General features: G+C 39.5%; 1 protein-coding gene across 3 annotated transcripts in view; it reads right to left on the minus strand.

Annotated features, from left to right (window-relative positions):
* Positions 1-1,203: 1,203 nt before the first annotated feature.
* The window catches only part of LOC127648028 (myocardin-related transcription factor B-like), a 51,219-nt gene continuing 37,879 nt past the window's right edge, over positions 1,204-14,543 (minus strand). For all 3 annotated transcript variants that reach the window (XM_052132593.1, XM_052132592.1, XM_052132594.1), the window contains 7 exons: positions 10,183-10,424; positions 9,268-9,427; positions 6,049-6,780; positions 5,234-5,362; positions 2,085-2,219; positions 1,781-1,841; positions 1,204-1,661 (listed from right to left, as the gene is read on the minus strand). In XM_052132593.1, the coding sequence (XP_051988553.1) occupies positions 1,204-1,661; positions 1,781-1,841; positions 2,085-2,219; positions 5,234-5,362; positions 6,049-6,780; positions 9,268-9,427; positions 10,183-10,424 (1,917 nt within the window). The remainder of the gene's footprint in view (positions 1,662-1,780; positions 1,842-2,084; positions 2,220-5,233; positions 5,363-6,048; positions 6,781-9,267; positions 9,428-10,182; positions 10,425-14,543) is intronic.

Consider the following 14,543-nt stretch of genomic DNA (forward strand, 5'->3'; position numbering starts at 1 on the left):
TTCTTGTAATCAGATTACAGTTACAGAATTTCAATTAAGGTCAATTCTTTTAAGTACGTTATTTGAGTTGCACATATTTCTAATATAATATGTACAATACATTTAAAATATGATTCATATGTACGTCTGTTTGCATTTCTCTGACAGCTGAAGGGTGTGCGACAATGTATAAAGAGGGAATATAACCATCGAAACATTTCTGTGACGTGTTTTAAAAAGCAACTTCAAATAATTAGTAATGCGATTACTTTTCAATTACATAATCATTCATAATGTGATTACAATTTAATAGAAATAATTAGTAATTTGTATAATAACGCAACACTGTATATAACATGTCGCCATATTTGATTTGGGTGCTGCATAGATGACTCGCTCTGTTAAAATCAGCTGCTATTTTACTGAAATCACTGATCGCAACAATCTTTAAACTATCTCCTATTGTGTTCCGCAGAAGACAAAGTCATATGTGTTTGGAGCGACATTAGGAGTAGTAAATAATAAAAGAATCTTCCTTTTTGTGTAAACCGTTCCTTTAAGCAATTCTAAAACTAGTGTGTTTCTGGGCAACATAAACAGTGAAGGCACATTAATGTACAGAATATATAATCCTTCCTTCCCAGGATAATTAAACCAGGATAATTCTATAAAACAACATTCTAACATTTCTAAATAATATAGATAATGTTTTAAAGACTGCTTCATAATATGAAAATCAGAAGGTCAAAACTGCCTAAATACATCGCTGAAAAATGTCCTAGTGTCTCTACATTCTTTTTCTGCCTTGAAAGAGATGTTGGTAATAATATACTGCCGCACACACGCCTGCATTTATAGTCGCACGCGAGAAAAGCTGATGCTAAGCTATCAGTGGTTGCTGTCTGTTTAGATTGTGGTTTGGGCACAGTGGACAGCTCCTGATACAATGATCCTCGTATGTTCACCACAGTCTAACCCAGAAAACACAGAACGTTCCCCTAACTTTAGCATATGGTTCCTGTTTGGCTATTTTTTGTGAACCAGTTCCTATTGTTTTTTTTATAACCAAAAACAAATGTTCCCAGGACATGGCAGGGAGCACAATCAATCAACAAAGCCAGTTTTCAGTGTCTGCGCGCTGTGCCTCGGTGCTAGTGGTCCCTCAAGTTTCACATATATTTTCAGAACATTTTGATGCTCCACAATCTCCTTTCCTTTGTGTCCTCACTCCCAGTGTAACTGTAGATCAGATGAGTCCAAGAAATCGGAGGAGAAGTCTGGAGCTGGAGAGGAGATACCAGCAGGTCCGGGCATCGTCAGGTTTAACCACTCCATGTTGTCCAGGGTTGTGTCTTGCAGATGGATTGCATAGGTTGGCGTGTCAGTGAAGGTCAGGTCTGAAGTGTCCATTGGGGAGTTTGGCTCCAGCATTTGGTTCTTCAGCTCCTCTATTAGTCGTAGGGTTTGTGGCTCAGCATCTTCCAGCAGGGCCTCCAACTGGTTATCTGAGGCCAGGGCCACCATGCTAGGTGGAGGCAGGTGGGATTGGTTGGGCGTGCGGGCAACATGTATCTGTGGGGGAGGACGTGACAGCACTGTGTTGATGGGCAGGGTGGTGACGCTAGCAGTCACTGGAAGATGTCTGTCCGGTAAGTGATCCTGCCTGGTCAGTGGAGAAATTTCTATGCAAGCAGAAGATGGTTTTGTTACAGTTTACATATACAAATACATTGAAGCTGAAAACACAGATGTATTCTGTGGAAAAGGAGAACTCAATATAGCTTCTGTTTACTGTCCTCACCTCCACTCTCGATCAAAACATCAAACAAATCGTCCATGTGCTGACTGGTAGCAGTGGGTACCTTTATGGAGGAAAACAAAGTGTTTAAAAGGATTGTCTTGATTCACTCACCCACTTTCTGTCTGCCATGAAAAGGAAGTAGTACAGATTTGAACAACATCAAAGTGAGTAAATGATGACAGAATTTTCATTTTGGGGTGACTATCCCTTCAAGTTTCAAGAGGATTTGAAGTGTCAATTTATGGTGAAATATTTGCACATGTGAGTTGTAGACCTTGCCGTGCACAACATATGTTTATATTACCTGCATTGTGGCTTGCTGGCTGCGGGCCTGTTTGACGGCTTCCTCATAGCGGGGCGGGTCTTTACTCTTTGGGCTATGGTGATTGGGGAACGTGGATGGCTGGAGGATATAGTTGAGCTGACACGGTGAGGGAGGCTGATCAAAACACATACAATTTACGTATATACATAAATCAATGGTAACACTTTGCAGTAAGGTTCCATTTGTTAACATAGGTTAATGCATTAGGTATCACAAACAAACAATTAACAATATATTGTTTGCAGCATTTATTAAAAGGAACAGTTCACCCAAAAATGAAAATTATCTCATAATTTACTCACTCTCCTGGCATCTCAGATGTATATGACTTTCTTTCTTCTGCATAACACAAATTAAGGTTTTTAGAAAAATATTTCAGCTCTGTAGGTCCATACACTGCAAGTGAATGGTGACCAGACCTTTGAAGCTCCAAAAAGCACATAAAGGGAGCATAAAAGTAATTCATATGACTCCAGTGGTTAAATCTATGTGTTCAGACACAATATGATAGGTGTCGGTGAGAAACAGATCAATATACAAGTCCCTTTTTTACCATAGATTCTTCTCCCTGCCCAGTATGGGGCGATATGCATGAAGAATGTGAATCACCAAAAACACAAGGAGAATGTGAAAGCTAAAGTGGAGACTGACTGAGAATGGAAAATTTTTAGTAAAAAAGGACTTAAAAATGTATCTATTTCTCACTCACACCTATCATATCACTTTGGATTAAATGGATTTAACCTCCAGAGTCATCTGCAGTACTTTTATGTGGATTTTGGAGCTTCAAAATGTTGTCACTTGCATTGTATGGACCTACAGAGCTGAAAAATACTTCAAAAAATCTTCATTTACTTTCAGCAGTAGAAAGAATGTCAATAATTTTCATTTTTAGGTGAACTATTCCTTTAATCTTTGTTAATAATAGTTAATGAAAATACAATTGTTAGTTCATGTTAGTTCATAGTGAATGTTAACAAATACAACTTTTGATAAAAAAAAAAAATAGTAATGTTGAAATTAACATTAAGTAAGGAATAATTGACGATGGCCCGTTGAATTGGGGGTGGTAGTGTGGTGGTTTACACTACAGCTATGTGATCTGATTAGGGCGAAACATATTGAAACATTAAAAGTTATTTCGGAAAATAGAAATTGTTGTATTGATCAAGTCGCGGGGGTGCGGCTCTATTTTTGGGTTGTGACGCGAGTCTCTCTGTGTGCGTGCGCGTGTGTGTATAAGTGCGGGGGAGACAAGGGAGCGCGAGGTGATAGAGTTCCCTTTAATCAATTGATGTCAATTTGTATTGAAAATTCAGTTTGAAGCGATCCGTTTGTGCCGAGTTATGAATTGTGTTCTGACATAATATCGAGCTTGCGTTCCTAAAATGTTTTGCAAAGTATACTCTCGTAGAGAATGTTTTCGGCCATACAGAACAGAGTTTGGCTTATTATGTTACTATGGGCAACGCCTGTACACACATGCAGCATGAGGCAGTATTAGGCCACTTCATAGTGTTTCTAAGAATATGTGTGTGGGGTGCCTGTGTAACTCAGTTAGTATAGATGCTGATTACCACCCCTGGAGTCTCGAGTTCGAATCCAGGACGTACTGAGTGACTCCAGCCAGGTCTCATAAGCAACCAAACTGGCCCGGTTGCTAGAGAGGGTAGAGTCACATCGGGTAACCTCCTTGTGGTTGCTATAATGTGGTTCTCGCTCTCGGTGGGGTGCGTGGATGCTGTGGAGAATACCGTGAAGCCACCACATGCGCGGTCTCCGTGGTAACGCGGTCAACAAGCCATGTGATAAGATGACGGATTGACGGTCTCAAGACGTGGAGGCAACTGAGATTCGTCACCCGGGTTGAGGCGAGTCATTATGCCAACCCAAGGACTTGGAGCGCTTTCCAAATTGGTGGTGGTGGCTTAGTGGGTTAAAGCACAGAACTGGTAAGCAGAAGGTTGACAGTTCGATCCCCACAGCCACCAGCATAAACCTTTTTCCACAGACTGTGATTGCACCCGGATTACAGCTGCCAAGAGACTGACAGTAAATTTGTCATCTTCTCACATTTTACTGTCTTAAACCATCGCTCTCTATTTTTTCCCCTCTTCTGGAAAGTCATTCAAATGTAATAGTGAATTTTTTTCTTTTGGTCTTTGAGCAAATGGGTAAGTGAAAATAATAATTGCTGTGGTTTCCCATTCACTCCCCTTCACCGCAGTTGAAGTTTACCCTGCAATTTTTTACTTCCGCGTTCCACAACCCATAGTGTGAAAAAGTTATATGTGTCCTTGAGTAAGGCACTTAACTCCAGGTTGCTCCAGGGGGATTGTCCCTGTAATAAGTGCACTGTAAGTCACTTTGAAAAAAGCGTCTGCCAAATGAAAAAATTTAAATGTAAAATGTAAACGTATGCGTGTAAACAGCGGTCTCTTGTTCTTGGCCCAGGTTTCTTCCTTATTGATGTGATCTTTCTGTTTGTCTCTCTCCCTCTCTACTTTAGTCACATATTTATTCAGATCTGCGTTTGATGTTGTTAAGGGGGTAATGTATCACCTGAACTCAACTGCTATTGCCTTGGCAACATCAGAGATCAGTACAGAACACACTGCAGGCCTTAGAGAGTTTTTCCATTTCAGCCTACTTGCCAAATCAGAGAAAAATGCATCTGGGCCTTGTCATCACAATAGTAAGCCGAATTAAATTTATTAAGTGCGGGTGGGAACACTGAGAGCGAGAGGAAAGGTTAAGATAAGATCTACTATATAAGCAACCTAGATACCTTACAATAAAGCATAATGCATATCCAAGAGACTTGAAATGTTTACTGTGCAAAATCACATGGAAGATTACCCTTAAAAATCAGTTGAGATTAGTGTTGCTATGCAGTTGTCAAGACATTCTGAGTGGTTGTTACCAATTTGTTGTGCAGTTGCTAAGGTGTTTTTGTGGAACACCTAGCAGTTGCTAGGGTGTTCCTACTGAACCAAAGTCAAAAGAGCCTAGCCACAAATTTCTATGGTATTCTGGTGCCATATGGCTTGAGGCCCTGCTTTAATGTAAGACTAAAAATGTAGAACAGTATAGTTTGGCCTGTGCTTTTAAGGAAGCATTTTGCTCACTTGATTTGCAGACTGTGACTGGTTTGAATGTTGTTCTGATGGATTGTCGGATGTCTGCATTTGCAGCAATGGTGTTTGGATGAGGCTTTGAGTCAGATTGGGAACTGTTGCTTGGAGAATGGTCTGCGCCTAAAAGTATACAGACAAACTCCAAATAAGATTTCTCAAATGTATATTCTGTGTTCAATACAAGTTAAGCTCAATCGACAGCATTTGTGGAATTAATATTGATTACAACAAAAATGTATTTTGACTCGCCCCTCCTTTTCTTTACAAAAAAGCAAATATCTGGGTTACAGTGAGGCACTTACAATGGAAGTAAATGGGGCCAATTTTTGTAATGTTAAAATACTCGCTATTTCAAGACATAATATGTGTGTAAACATGATTTTGGTGTGATAAAATCACTTACAAACCTTTTCTGTGTGAAGATATTTTATAACTTTGCTGCCATAGCAATGCAATATCAGCAAGCCCTAAAACCCTAAAATGACAATTTAAGCAACTTTACAGCTCAAATAATACACAAGCTTTAACAGAAGAATTAATGTAAATGCTTTTTATAAAATTATAAAGCTTTTCATTCCTGCCTTTAAACTCTCCAAAAATTGCCCATTCGCTTCCATTGCAAGTGCTTCCCTGTAACCTCGAAGATTTCTTTTTTTTATTTTTTAAGAAAAGGAGGAACGAGTCGAAATAATGTTTTGTGGTAATCGACATTTTGCCACAAATGGTGTCGATTGAGCTTAACTTGTATTGAACTCATAATATTCCTTTAAGGTGACACTGTAAACAATCTAGATGTATACAGAGACCTGTGTGGTGATGGAGTTGCTGGGCAGGCTGATGTTGGCGGGTAGTGAGATGGGCAGCAGGATCTGTGTGGCAGTTTGGGTGTTGATCAGGTCCGGCTTCTGGGGAACTTGGTGGGTGTTGATATAGAATTGCTGGACCGGGACGTGATGCATCTGAGCATATGGGTTTTCCTGTTTCACACCTGTAGTTTGTGGCAAGGGACTCTGCTCAGAGCCGCAGCTGTGGGCAGCACTGTTCTCCTCTTTGATTTGCACCGGAAATATGGGTTCTGGCTGCTGCCCTCCGCCCTGCTGGCTCCTCTTTTCCACCTCCAACTGCATTTTCAGCTCCTCCACCAGTTGCTGCTCCTGTTCCAGTTTACGCATCAACTCCTCAATCTGACGCTCCTTCTCATGGAGGCGTTGGTCTTTCTCTGACACCTTGATCTCCATGGCCACGTCTTCAGGTTTGGGTTTGATGGGCGAGGAGCCGGTGGGTGGGTGGGTTGGAGATTTAGTGGTTCTGTCCCTGCTTTCCTCCATACTGACACAAGAGACCTCCAGCCTCTCTGGTGACATGGGAGGAGTTATGTTCATGCTGTCAGGTTGCAGAGAAGATTTGGAGATGTTGGTGTCCATGGCTTTAGCATGTTGAAGGCTCTCCTGATAGGCTTTAAGCCTTTCTATGAGGTCTGTTTTTGTGCCCGACACAGGAAGTCCACGCAGCTTCAACTCCATCTTGAGTTCAGCCACCTAGAGGGAAAAGGAACAGCTCTACTTATGCTACTTACTGTAAATATTCCACAAGTCGGATATGAAAGTGAATCTCATGAAACCTGTCAAGAAATGTCCAGGTCACGTTTTATCCCAAAACCAAAAGACAAATATAAGAACTCATATTTTGCATAAATAAAATGTAGTCTATGGGGCGGTTCACAAAGACGATTCAGATTTTTTAATTGTTTTCCAATGTAAAGATATTCTAGACATACGTGTTTAACCTTAGCGCCACATCTAGCTGTTTTTTCAGCATTTTTCACCATGTTTTTTAGATGCCATGTCAGGTTAAAAAGAACTTAAAAAACAACAACAGCAAATGCATTCTGTTGTATTTGTTGTGTTGCATCCTGCTTTTTTTGTAAGAACACGTTCGGTCTGAATAGCTCCTTTTTACATTTTATTTTTTAACATTCTTATCAGGAAAATTAAGCACATTTTATTCCCCTATTCTAATTTCTGTAATGTGTCTAATATTGTCTTTCTCATTATTTTAAAAGGGATCATGACATGAGGAATCAAATTTTCCTTGATCTTTTGACACTAAAGAGGTCGTTGTACAATAAAATCATACTGTTAAGTTTCAAAACTCAAAACCTCCTTCTCACTGCAAAAATAGCATTAATTGAAATCAAGCTGCCACAACGACTCTTTTTTTACTTCCTCAACATTGTGATGTAACACTGTGATAGACATTTGTATCTTACCACCTCCACAACACATCAACACATGCTTTACCTTGTCATTTCTGTAGCCCCGCACAGTAGCGGTGAGCAGTGAGACTGCAAGGAGATAGCAGGTCAGTCAAGAGCAGGAGCCAATCACAACAGTGGGCATTTACTGTCAAGTCTTAAAGGAAAAGCAGCACCAAGTGTTTCTGACAGAAGGTCAGAATAAGGGTGGAAAATGATCATGTTTTACAAATACATGTGTTCTGTTGTTTGTGGAAAAGAAAAAAAAAAACTTCAAGGAGCATATAAAAAAAATAAAAAATGCATGTCATGACCCATTTAATGATGGTTACTGTATTAAAATAAAAAGAAATTATTGCGTTAACAGTTTGAATGAAGTATAATTACATGCGCAGTGCCAGCGCTCAAAGAAAAACAAAATGTTCTCTACAGCACTTTTATGTTGAGTTCAAAGTAAATGCAACTTTGCGATTGATGTAGCAAAGTGGATCGCCATGATTAATATTGTGGAGGATGATGGTTTAAGAGATTTAATGCCCATTGCAATGATTACTCGACTTTTGAGAACTAGTCTTTCAATTTGTCAACATCTTATTGTGGAAAAAGTTTATTGTTACTTAAAGTGGTGCTATTTTAGTGCAATTCTCTCTTTATACTGAGGAATACTATGTTTGGAAAATGTTAATAAAACATTGTTACATATTGTTTTGTTTTCTTTCCTAAGAAGGAACTAATTGGATTTTAAGATCAGGCATTATATATAGAGTAAAATTTCAGCACTTTCAGAATCTGCATTTAATCACAATTACCTATGAAAAATCACGCAATAAATATTTGAATCAGCTGACGGCACTAAAATGAATGTTTAATTAATTCAAGGTGGTACACATTTTTTTACAATGATGTATAAATACTTGTATATACATTTAAATAAATGTTTTAATCTTTTTTCATGTTACAGTAATGAGAATAAAGTTTGATTAAATGTCCTGAAAACACTGAGCTTGTTTACTTGGACACTAAGCCATTTATTGAGAGTAAGTTGCTTAAGACACAAAAGTATCATTTACATGCAGCTCGGATAGTAAGCCGCTTTCTCCACGTCATGCAATTTCCCAAGATGCTTGTGTAAATTACGATCATGGCATCTAATGATGACAACATCACTGTTTTTTGTCACTTTGGTTTATTTCAAATTTTTCCACAGTTGCTGCTGTGCTTTTTCGTCGCACCTACAGCCGCATCGCACTGCAATAGTGGGGTTTCCACCTTGTCATTATTCAGGTTTCCCACAGAACAGTTTAGTGCAAATGCAGATGCGAGGGACAGTAGTTGACATTTTAAACTGGTGTGTTTTAGTTGATTGTGTGTGTGTGTGTATATACATGTGTGGAATTTCACCTTTCCCACTGTACTCCCCAGAATTTGTGCCATCTGACTTGTTGATGTGATGCAGTAAATTTACATGACGCAAGCCGTTAATTTCTTTGGATTTGCTATCTGTGAGCCAATTGGCTCACTCACATGCAATGTGCTAAGCCAATCGCTCGCATGGCGTAAGCTGAAAGATCCCCAGACCTGAAATCTGTTAGCCAATCAACCTGAATTCTCTTATCGTCTAAAATTTTAATTTCTCTGATTTTGTTAATAAGCTGTTTTCACTGCAGCGGGCTCCAAGAGTGTTTACTCTGAAAGCCACCTCCACCCCAGTTCCACATGGTAAAATGTGACCTGGATACCTCTTTGTGAGATTTACACATATATTACACACCTTCATCTCATCTAGGTTAGCAGGTAGAGCTCCTGGTTTACGACTGGTCAAGGTGTGGTTGGGACGTGAAGGGGCTGCGCTGGGCACAGACACCACAATTGAAGTCGGGCTGTTGTTTAGGGTGATGTTAGGGTAGCTGTTCTGACTCTCAGCCACAGGCCTGCACAAGAGAATTTAGGATTTTAAATGCAATGAGAACTTCCTGTTCCCTCATCATTCACAATCAACATCCCTTTCAAACAATAGAAGCAGAGGTATATTTTGCAGCCGCAGGAGCCAAAATGGAAAAGAATTTGAGGAACTGCCATTCTACGACTTGGGTGATGACAGGTCTGTTAGACAAGATTAATAGGTGAAACCATGGTATTGAAAGGCTATCATTCTTAGGCCACAGTGCCTGCATTCCTCTTTGAGTTGCGTACCTATCTTGAAAAGCAATCAGGCTGATAGCAAATACTCCAAATGTCAGTTGACACTGATATATTCAAATCAAATGCAACTACTTCAATAGGTCTGTAAAACACTGAATGACTCTGCTGAAAAGACCCGCATTTCTGTTGTTTTGAATGTCGGTTTCCACATGAGATGCTGGTGTTTTCCCCTGGCCTTTAAACTAGCTTTACCAGCAAGATCAAGCAGGTTGGCCTGCTTTTTTCAGGTGAAAACTTACCAAACCAGCATCTAAATTAATGTTGGTCTGAGCTGGTCTCTTCAGCAGGAGATTCTGAACTAGTTTCTGAACTTAATCTGCTTAAAACCAGCCAGAGCCATCATGGAAATTCATGCTGGTCTAAGTAGTAATATTTCAGCAAGGGATTGTGAACTAGTTGAGGAACCAATCTAATATTATATGAGGCAGGATGTGTTTTGCATGCATCCCTAAATGTAGCAAACTTTATTGGAAACAGGACATACTTGAGGGGTACCGGCAGTATTGTCTGGTAATTGAAGTGCTGTTGACTAAGGATCTGGAGCTGCAGGAACTGCTGCTGTTGTTGAAGCAGCCGGGCATATGAAGAGTCCATTGGGGCTTCATTGGGTTCCTGCTTCTGGTCAGGTGGTACATACTGGTGATATTTCAGCTTCTTAACCCGTGGTTTGGGTTCTTTACTCTTCTTGCTGCGGCTCTTGTCACTGGGCTGTTTGGACTGGCTCTGCTGCATGAAAAGAGGAAACAGGGACAAGAATTGAGCTGTTGAAGATTATTACAGGCATCATCTGGAATCTCACAGCAAGCTTTCTGACCAAAGCCACCCTGTTGGTGCCAATGCTGCATTGTATTAATATATAACCAGTCTGTTTGCTTTGTGATCTCAGGTAGCCCACATTATCTTCCCAATTAGCTTATTCTCTTGGTAAAGGATGTGCAAGCACTCTTACAAAACCACAAGGTGAGAGAATTGTGGGCCAAACTGCAAGTTTTAACTGCTGTGAATAGGTGGGACATGCACAAGGATCGACCTAAAATGACAGGAAGAGGAAACAGGATGCATGGAGGGTACATGACCTTTATTGTTTTAAATTATTAAGTCACAGGATACATGTTGAAAATGGTTTTGCTTCTGTGGAAGGGAGTTGAAAGCCATCAGGATGTAATAACACCATTACAATCCGGCTTATGTGCACAGACTCCCAAAGTTCGTGCTCCTTTGCACAAGCGCCACTGGGAGACAGGGTCAGAAGTGACCCTCTGTCATGAAGTAAATATCTGGAGAATGCATTGAAGGCATGGATTATGATAAATGCACAAGCTATTGCATGATTCTTGTTTCTTTGTCCCCAGCTTTAGTTTTTTCTTCTCCACATTATGAGTGTGAATATTTCATCTGACCCTTCAATTGAAGACAGAAGTCAGCTGTTGGTGCTTCTATCTCTACATCTGCAGCTCTTTTAAAACTTTTGGCCTAAGATACCCGGACAAGTCATTTTAAACAGGCTGTTTACGAAAACAAACCACAGCTTTAGGGCTCTCCTATCTTTGCACTGTGGCATGTAAGCAGTACTATAGAGAGAATGGATCAAAAGCAAAGAGGCTTATGTTTTGGCTTCTGCAATTAATTGGAGGTCGACCGATAGTGGATTTTGCTGATCCTGATAACAAAGGCAGTGGAAAAGGCAGATAACTGATTAATCAGCCAATAGTTTTTTTTGTAATCTATTTACAGTATATACAGTAATAATACAAAATGTCTTTGACTTTTCTTATTGTGAAGGACACAGACACTGAAGCTACAAGAATCTAAAATGAATACAATTCCAAAAGCAGTTTATTGTGCAACCAAAATCACTATAATAACCAGATCTAATGGTGCATAATGCTTTTAACTATATATATATATATATATATATATATATATATATATATATATATATATATATATATATATATATATATATAAAAACTTGAAATACAACAGAGTCTCTTATTTTAAAATGGAGACTTGGCTGTTACAGTGCAAAATAAAAAATCCATATAGTAAATATAAACATATACACATATACACATATATATATATATATATATATATATATATATATATATATATACACACATATATACACACACATATACACACACATACACCACAGTTAGTTCCGGTCCTTGAATCTGATTGGACGAGAGGCATTCCATGAGCACTGCTGGTCTGACACCATCAGCACTCGGACGATTCACTGTGTGTATCACTCAGATTGTGTTCGTCATCCTAAACTAAAGTGTAAGAGCAGTGCATATGTGTTATCATCAATATTTATTGCTATAAAAGCTCCATGATATTGACAATATGCTTTTGAGTAATTTTCGATATTTAGCCTGCGTTCTACATCTAGACATGCGTGTTGCTAAAAACGTTAGCAGTTTGGCTTTCTTATCATATGTTTCCACTGGCGCGTAGTGAGCGAGCACTTTCAATTCCTTCCTATGAAAGCCCATGAGGTGGATTGTAAAATTGACAGCAGGGAGGGGCAAGCGGTTCCCTAGCGGCTTTGTGTGGATTTCTTACGCGTCAGTGGAAATGAAGGCTCAGACTGTATGAAGTTGCTATTGCCCCCGCTACACAGGTCACCGCGTTCCGGATCCCAGATTGATTCCATCTTGACTGCAAGACAACATGACGACTGTTACGCCCTCTCATCGTCGCTAGTAAGCAGCGGGACAAAACAACAAATATGGTTACATAATATCTGATCTTTCTGCGCTGTGTTCTTGAATACTTTTCTCTAGCACTGAAACAGGCTTCACTGATGCCCTGTCCCGGGCCGCACCCGCATCCTCTTTTCCCCACATGTGTGTAAACATGAGGTGCGTGTTTCCAGAGCGCCTTTAGACCATAACGTTTTTTCTTTCTAAATTGAGTTTTACAGGTGAAACTCGAAAAATTAGAATATCGTGCAAAAGTTCATTAATTTCAGTAATTCAACTTAAAAGGTGAAACTAATATATTATATAGACTCATTACAAGCAAAGTAAGATATTTCAAGCCTTTATTTGATATAATTTTGATGATTATGGCTTACAGCTTATGAAAACCCCAAATTCAGAATCTCAGAAAATTAGAATATTGTGAAAAGGTTCAGTATTGTAGGCTCAAAGTGTCACACTCTAATCAGCTAAACACCTGCAAAGGGTTCCTGAGCCTTTAAATGGTCTCTCAGTCTGGTTCAGTTGAATTCACAATCATGGGGAAGACTGCTGACCTGACAGTTGTGCAGAAAACCATCATTGACACCTTCCACAAGGAGGGAAAGCCTCAAAAGGTAATTGCAAAAGAAGTTGGATGTTCTCAAAGTGCTGTATCAAAGCACATTAATAGAAAGTTAAGTGGAAGGGAAAAGTGTGGAAGAAAAAGGTGCACAAGCAGCAGAGATGACCGTAGCCTGGAGAGGATTGTCAGGAAAAGGCCATTCAAATGTGTGGGGGAGCTTCACAAGGAGTGGACTGAGGCTGGAGTTACTGCATCAAGAGCCACCACACACAGACGGGTCCTGGACATGGGCTTCAAATGTCAAACGTCTTACCTGGGTTAAAGAAAAAAAGAACTGGTCTGTTGCTCAGTGGTCCAAAGTCCTCTTTTCTGATGAGAGCAAATTTTGCATCTCATTTGGAAACCAAAGTCCCAGAGTCTGGAGGAAGAATGGAGAGGCACACAATCCAAGATGCTTGAAGTCCAGTGTGAAGTTTCCACAGTCTGTGTTGGTTTGGGGAGCCATGTCATCGGCTGGTGTTGGTCCACTGTGCTTTATTAAGTCCAGAGTCAACGCAGCCGTCTACCGGGACATTTTAGAGCACTTCATGCTTCCTTCAGCAGACAAGCTTTATGGAGATGCTGACTTCATTTTCCAGCAGGACTTGGCACCTGCCCACACTGCCAAAAGTACCAAAACCTGGTTAAATGACCATGGTATTACTGTGCTTGACTGGCCAGCAAACTCGCCTGACCTGAACCCCATAGAGAATCTATGGGGCATTTCCAAGAGAAAGATGAGAGTCATGAGACCAAACAATGCAGAAGAGCTGAAGGCCGCTATTGAAGCATCTTGGTCTTCCATAACACCTCAGCAGTGCCACAGGCTGATAGCATCCATGCCACGCCGCATTGAGGCAGTAATTAATGCAAAAGGGGCCCAAACCAAGTACTGAGTACATATGCATGATTATACTTTTCAGAGGGCCGACATTTCTGTATTTAAAATCCTTTTTGTTTATTGATTTCATGTAATATTCTAATTTTCTGAGATTCTGAATTTGGGGTTTTCATAAGCTGTAAGCCATAATCATCAAAATTATATCAAATAAAGGCTTGAAATATCTTACTTTGCTTGTAATGAGTCTATATAATATATTAGTTTCACCTTTTAAGTTTTAAAAGGTATTAATTTTGTGAAATTATTCAGATGTCATTATCTCTGACAAGGATGAAAGACAAAACAATTTCTCTTTCTCACTTTAATTTAAATAGAAAAATGGTCCATTCAGACTTTTACATTTTCAAAAGTTCAGATCATCTTATAATATTCATATCCAAATGCGCTCAACTGATAAACTCTATAAAATATAGTAATATTTTCATAGAAGATCCCTCAGACACCAATGCATTGGCTGTGTCTGGGCCCCCAACGCAGTTTTGTAAAGACTATTTAGACTTTTTAGGATTTTGTTTTCTCTTCTTTTTTTGGAAATAAAAAAAAAATTGCAATGTGCAAATGTGATTCAATATCGTGATAAATATCGATATCGAATGATATGTTAAAGAATATAGTAATCAAAATTTTTGCCA

The sequence above is a fragment of the Xyrauchen texanus genome, chromosome 8 (genome assembly GCF_025860055.1).
Source record: "Xyrauchen texanus isolate HMW12.3.18 chromosome 8, RBS_HiC_50CHRs, whole genome shotgun sequence".
Lineage (NCBI taxonomy): Eukaryota > Metazoa > Chordata > Actinopteri > Cypriniformes > Catostomidae > Xyrauchen > Xyrauchen texanus.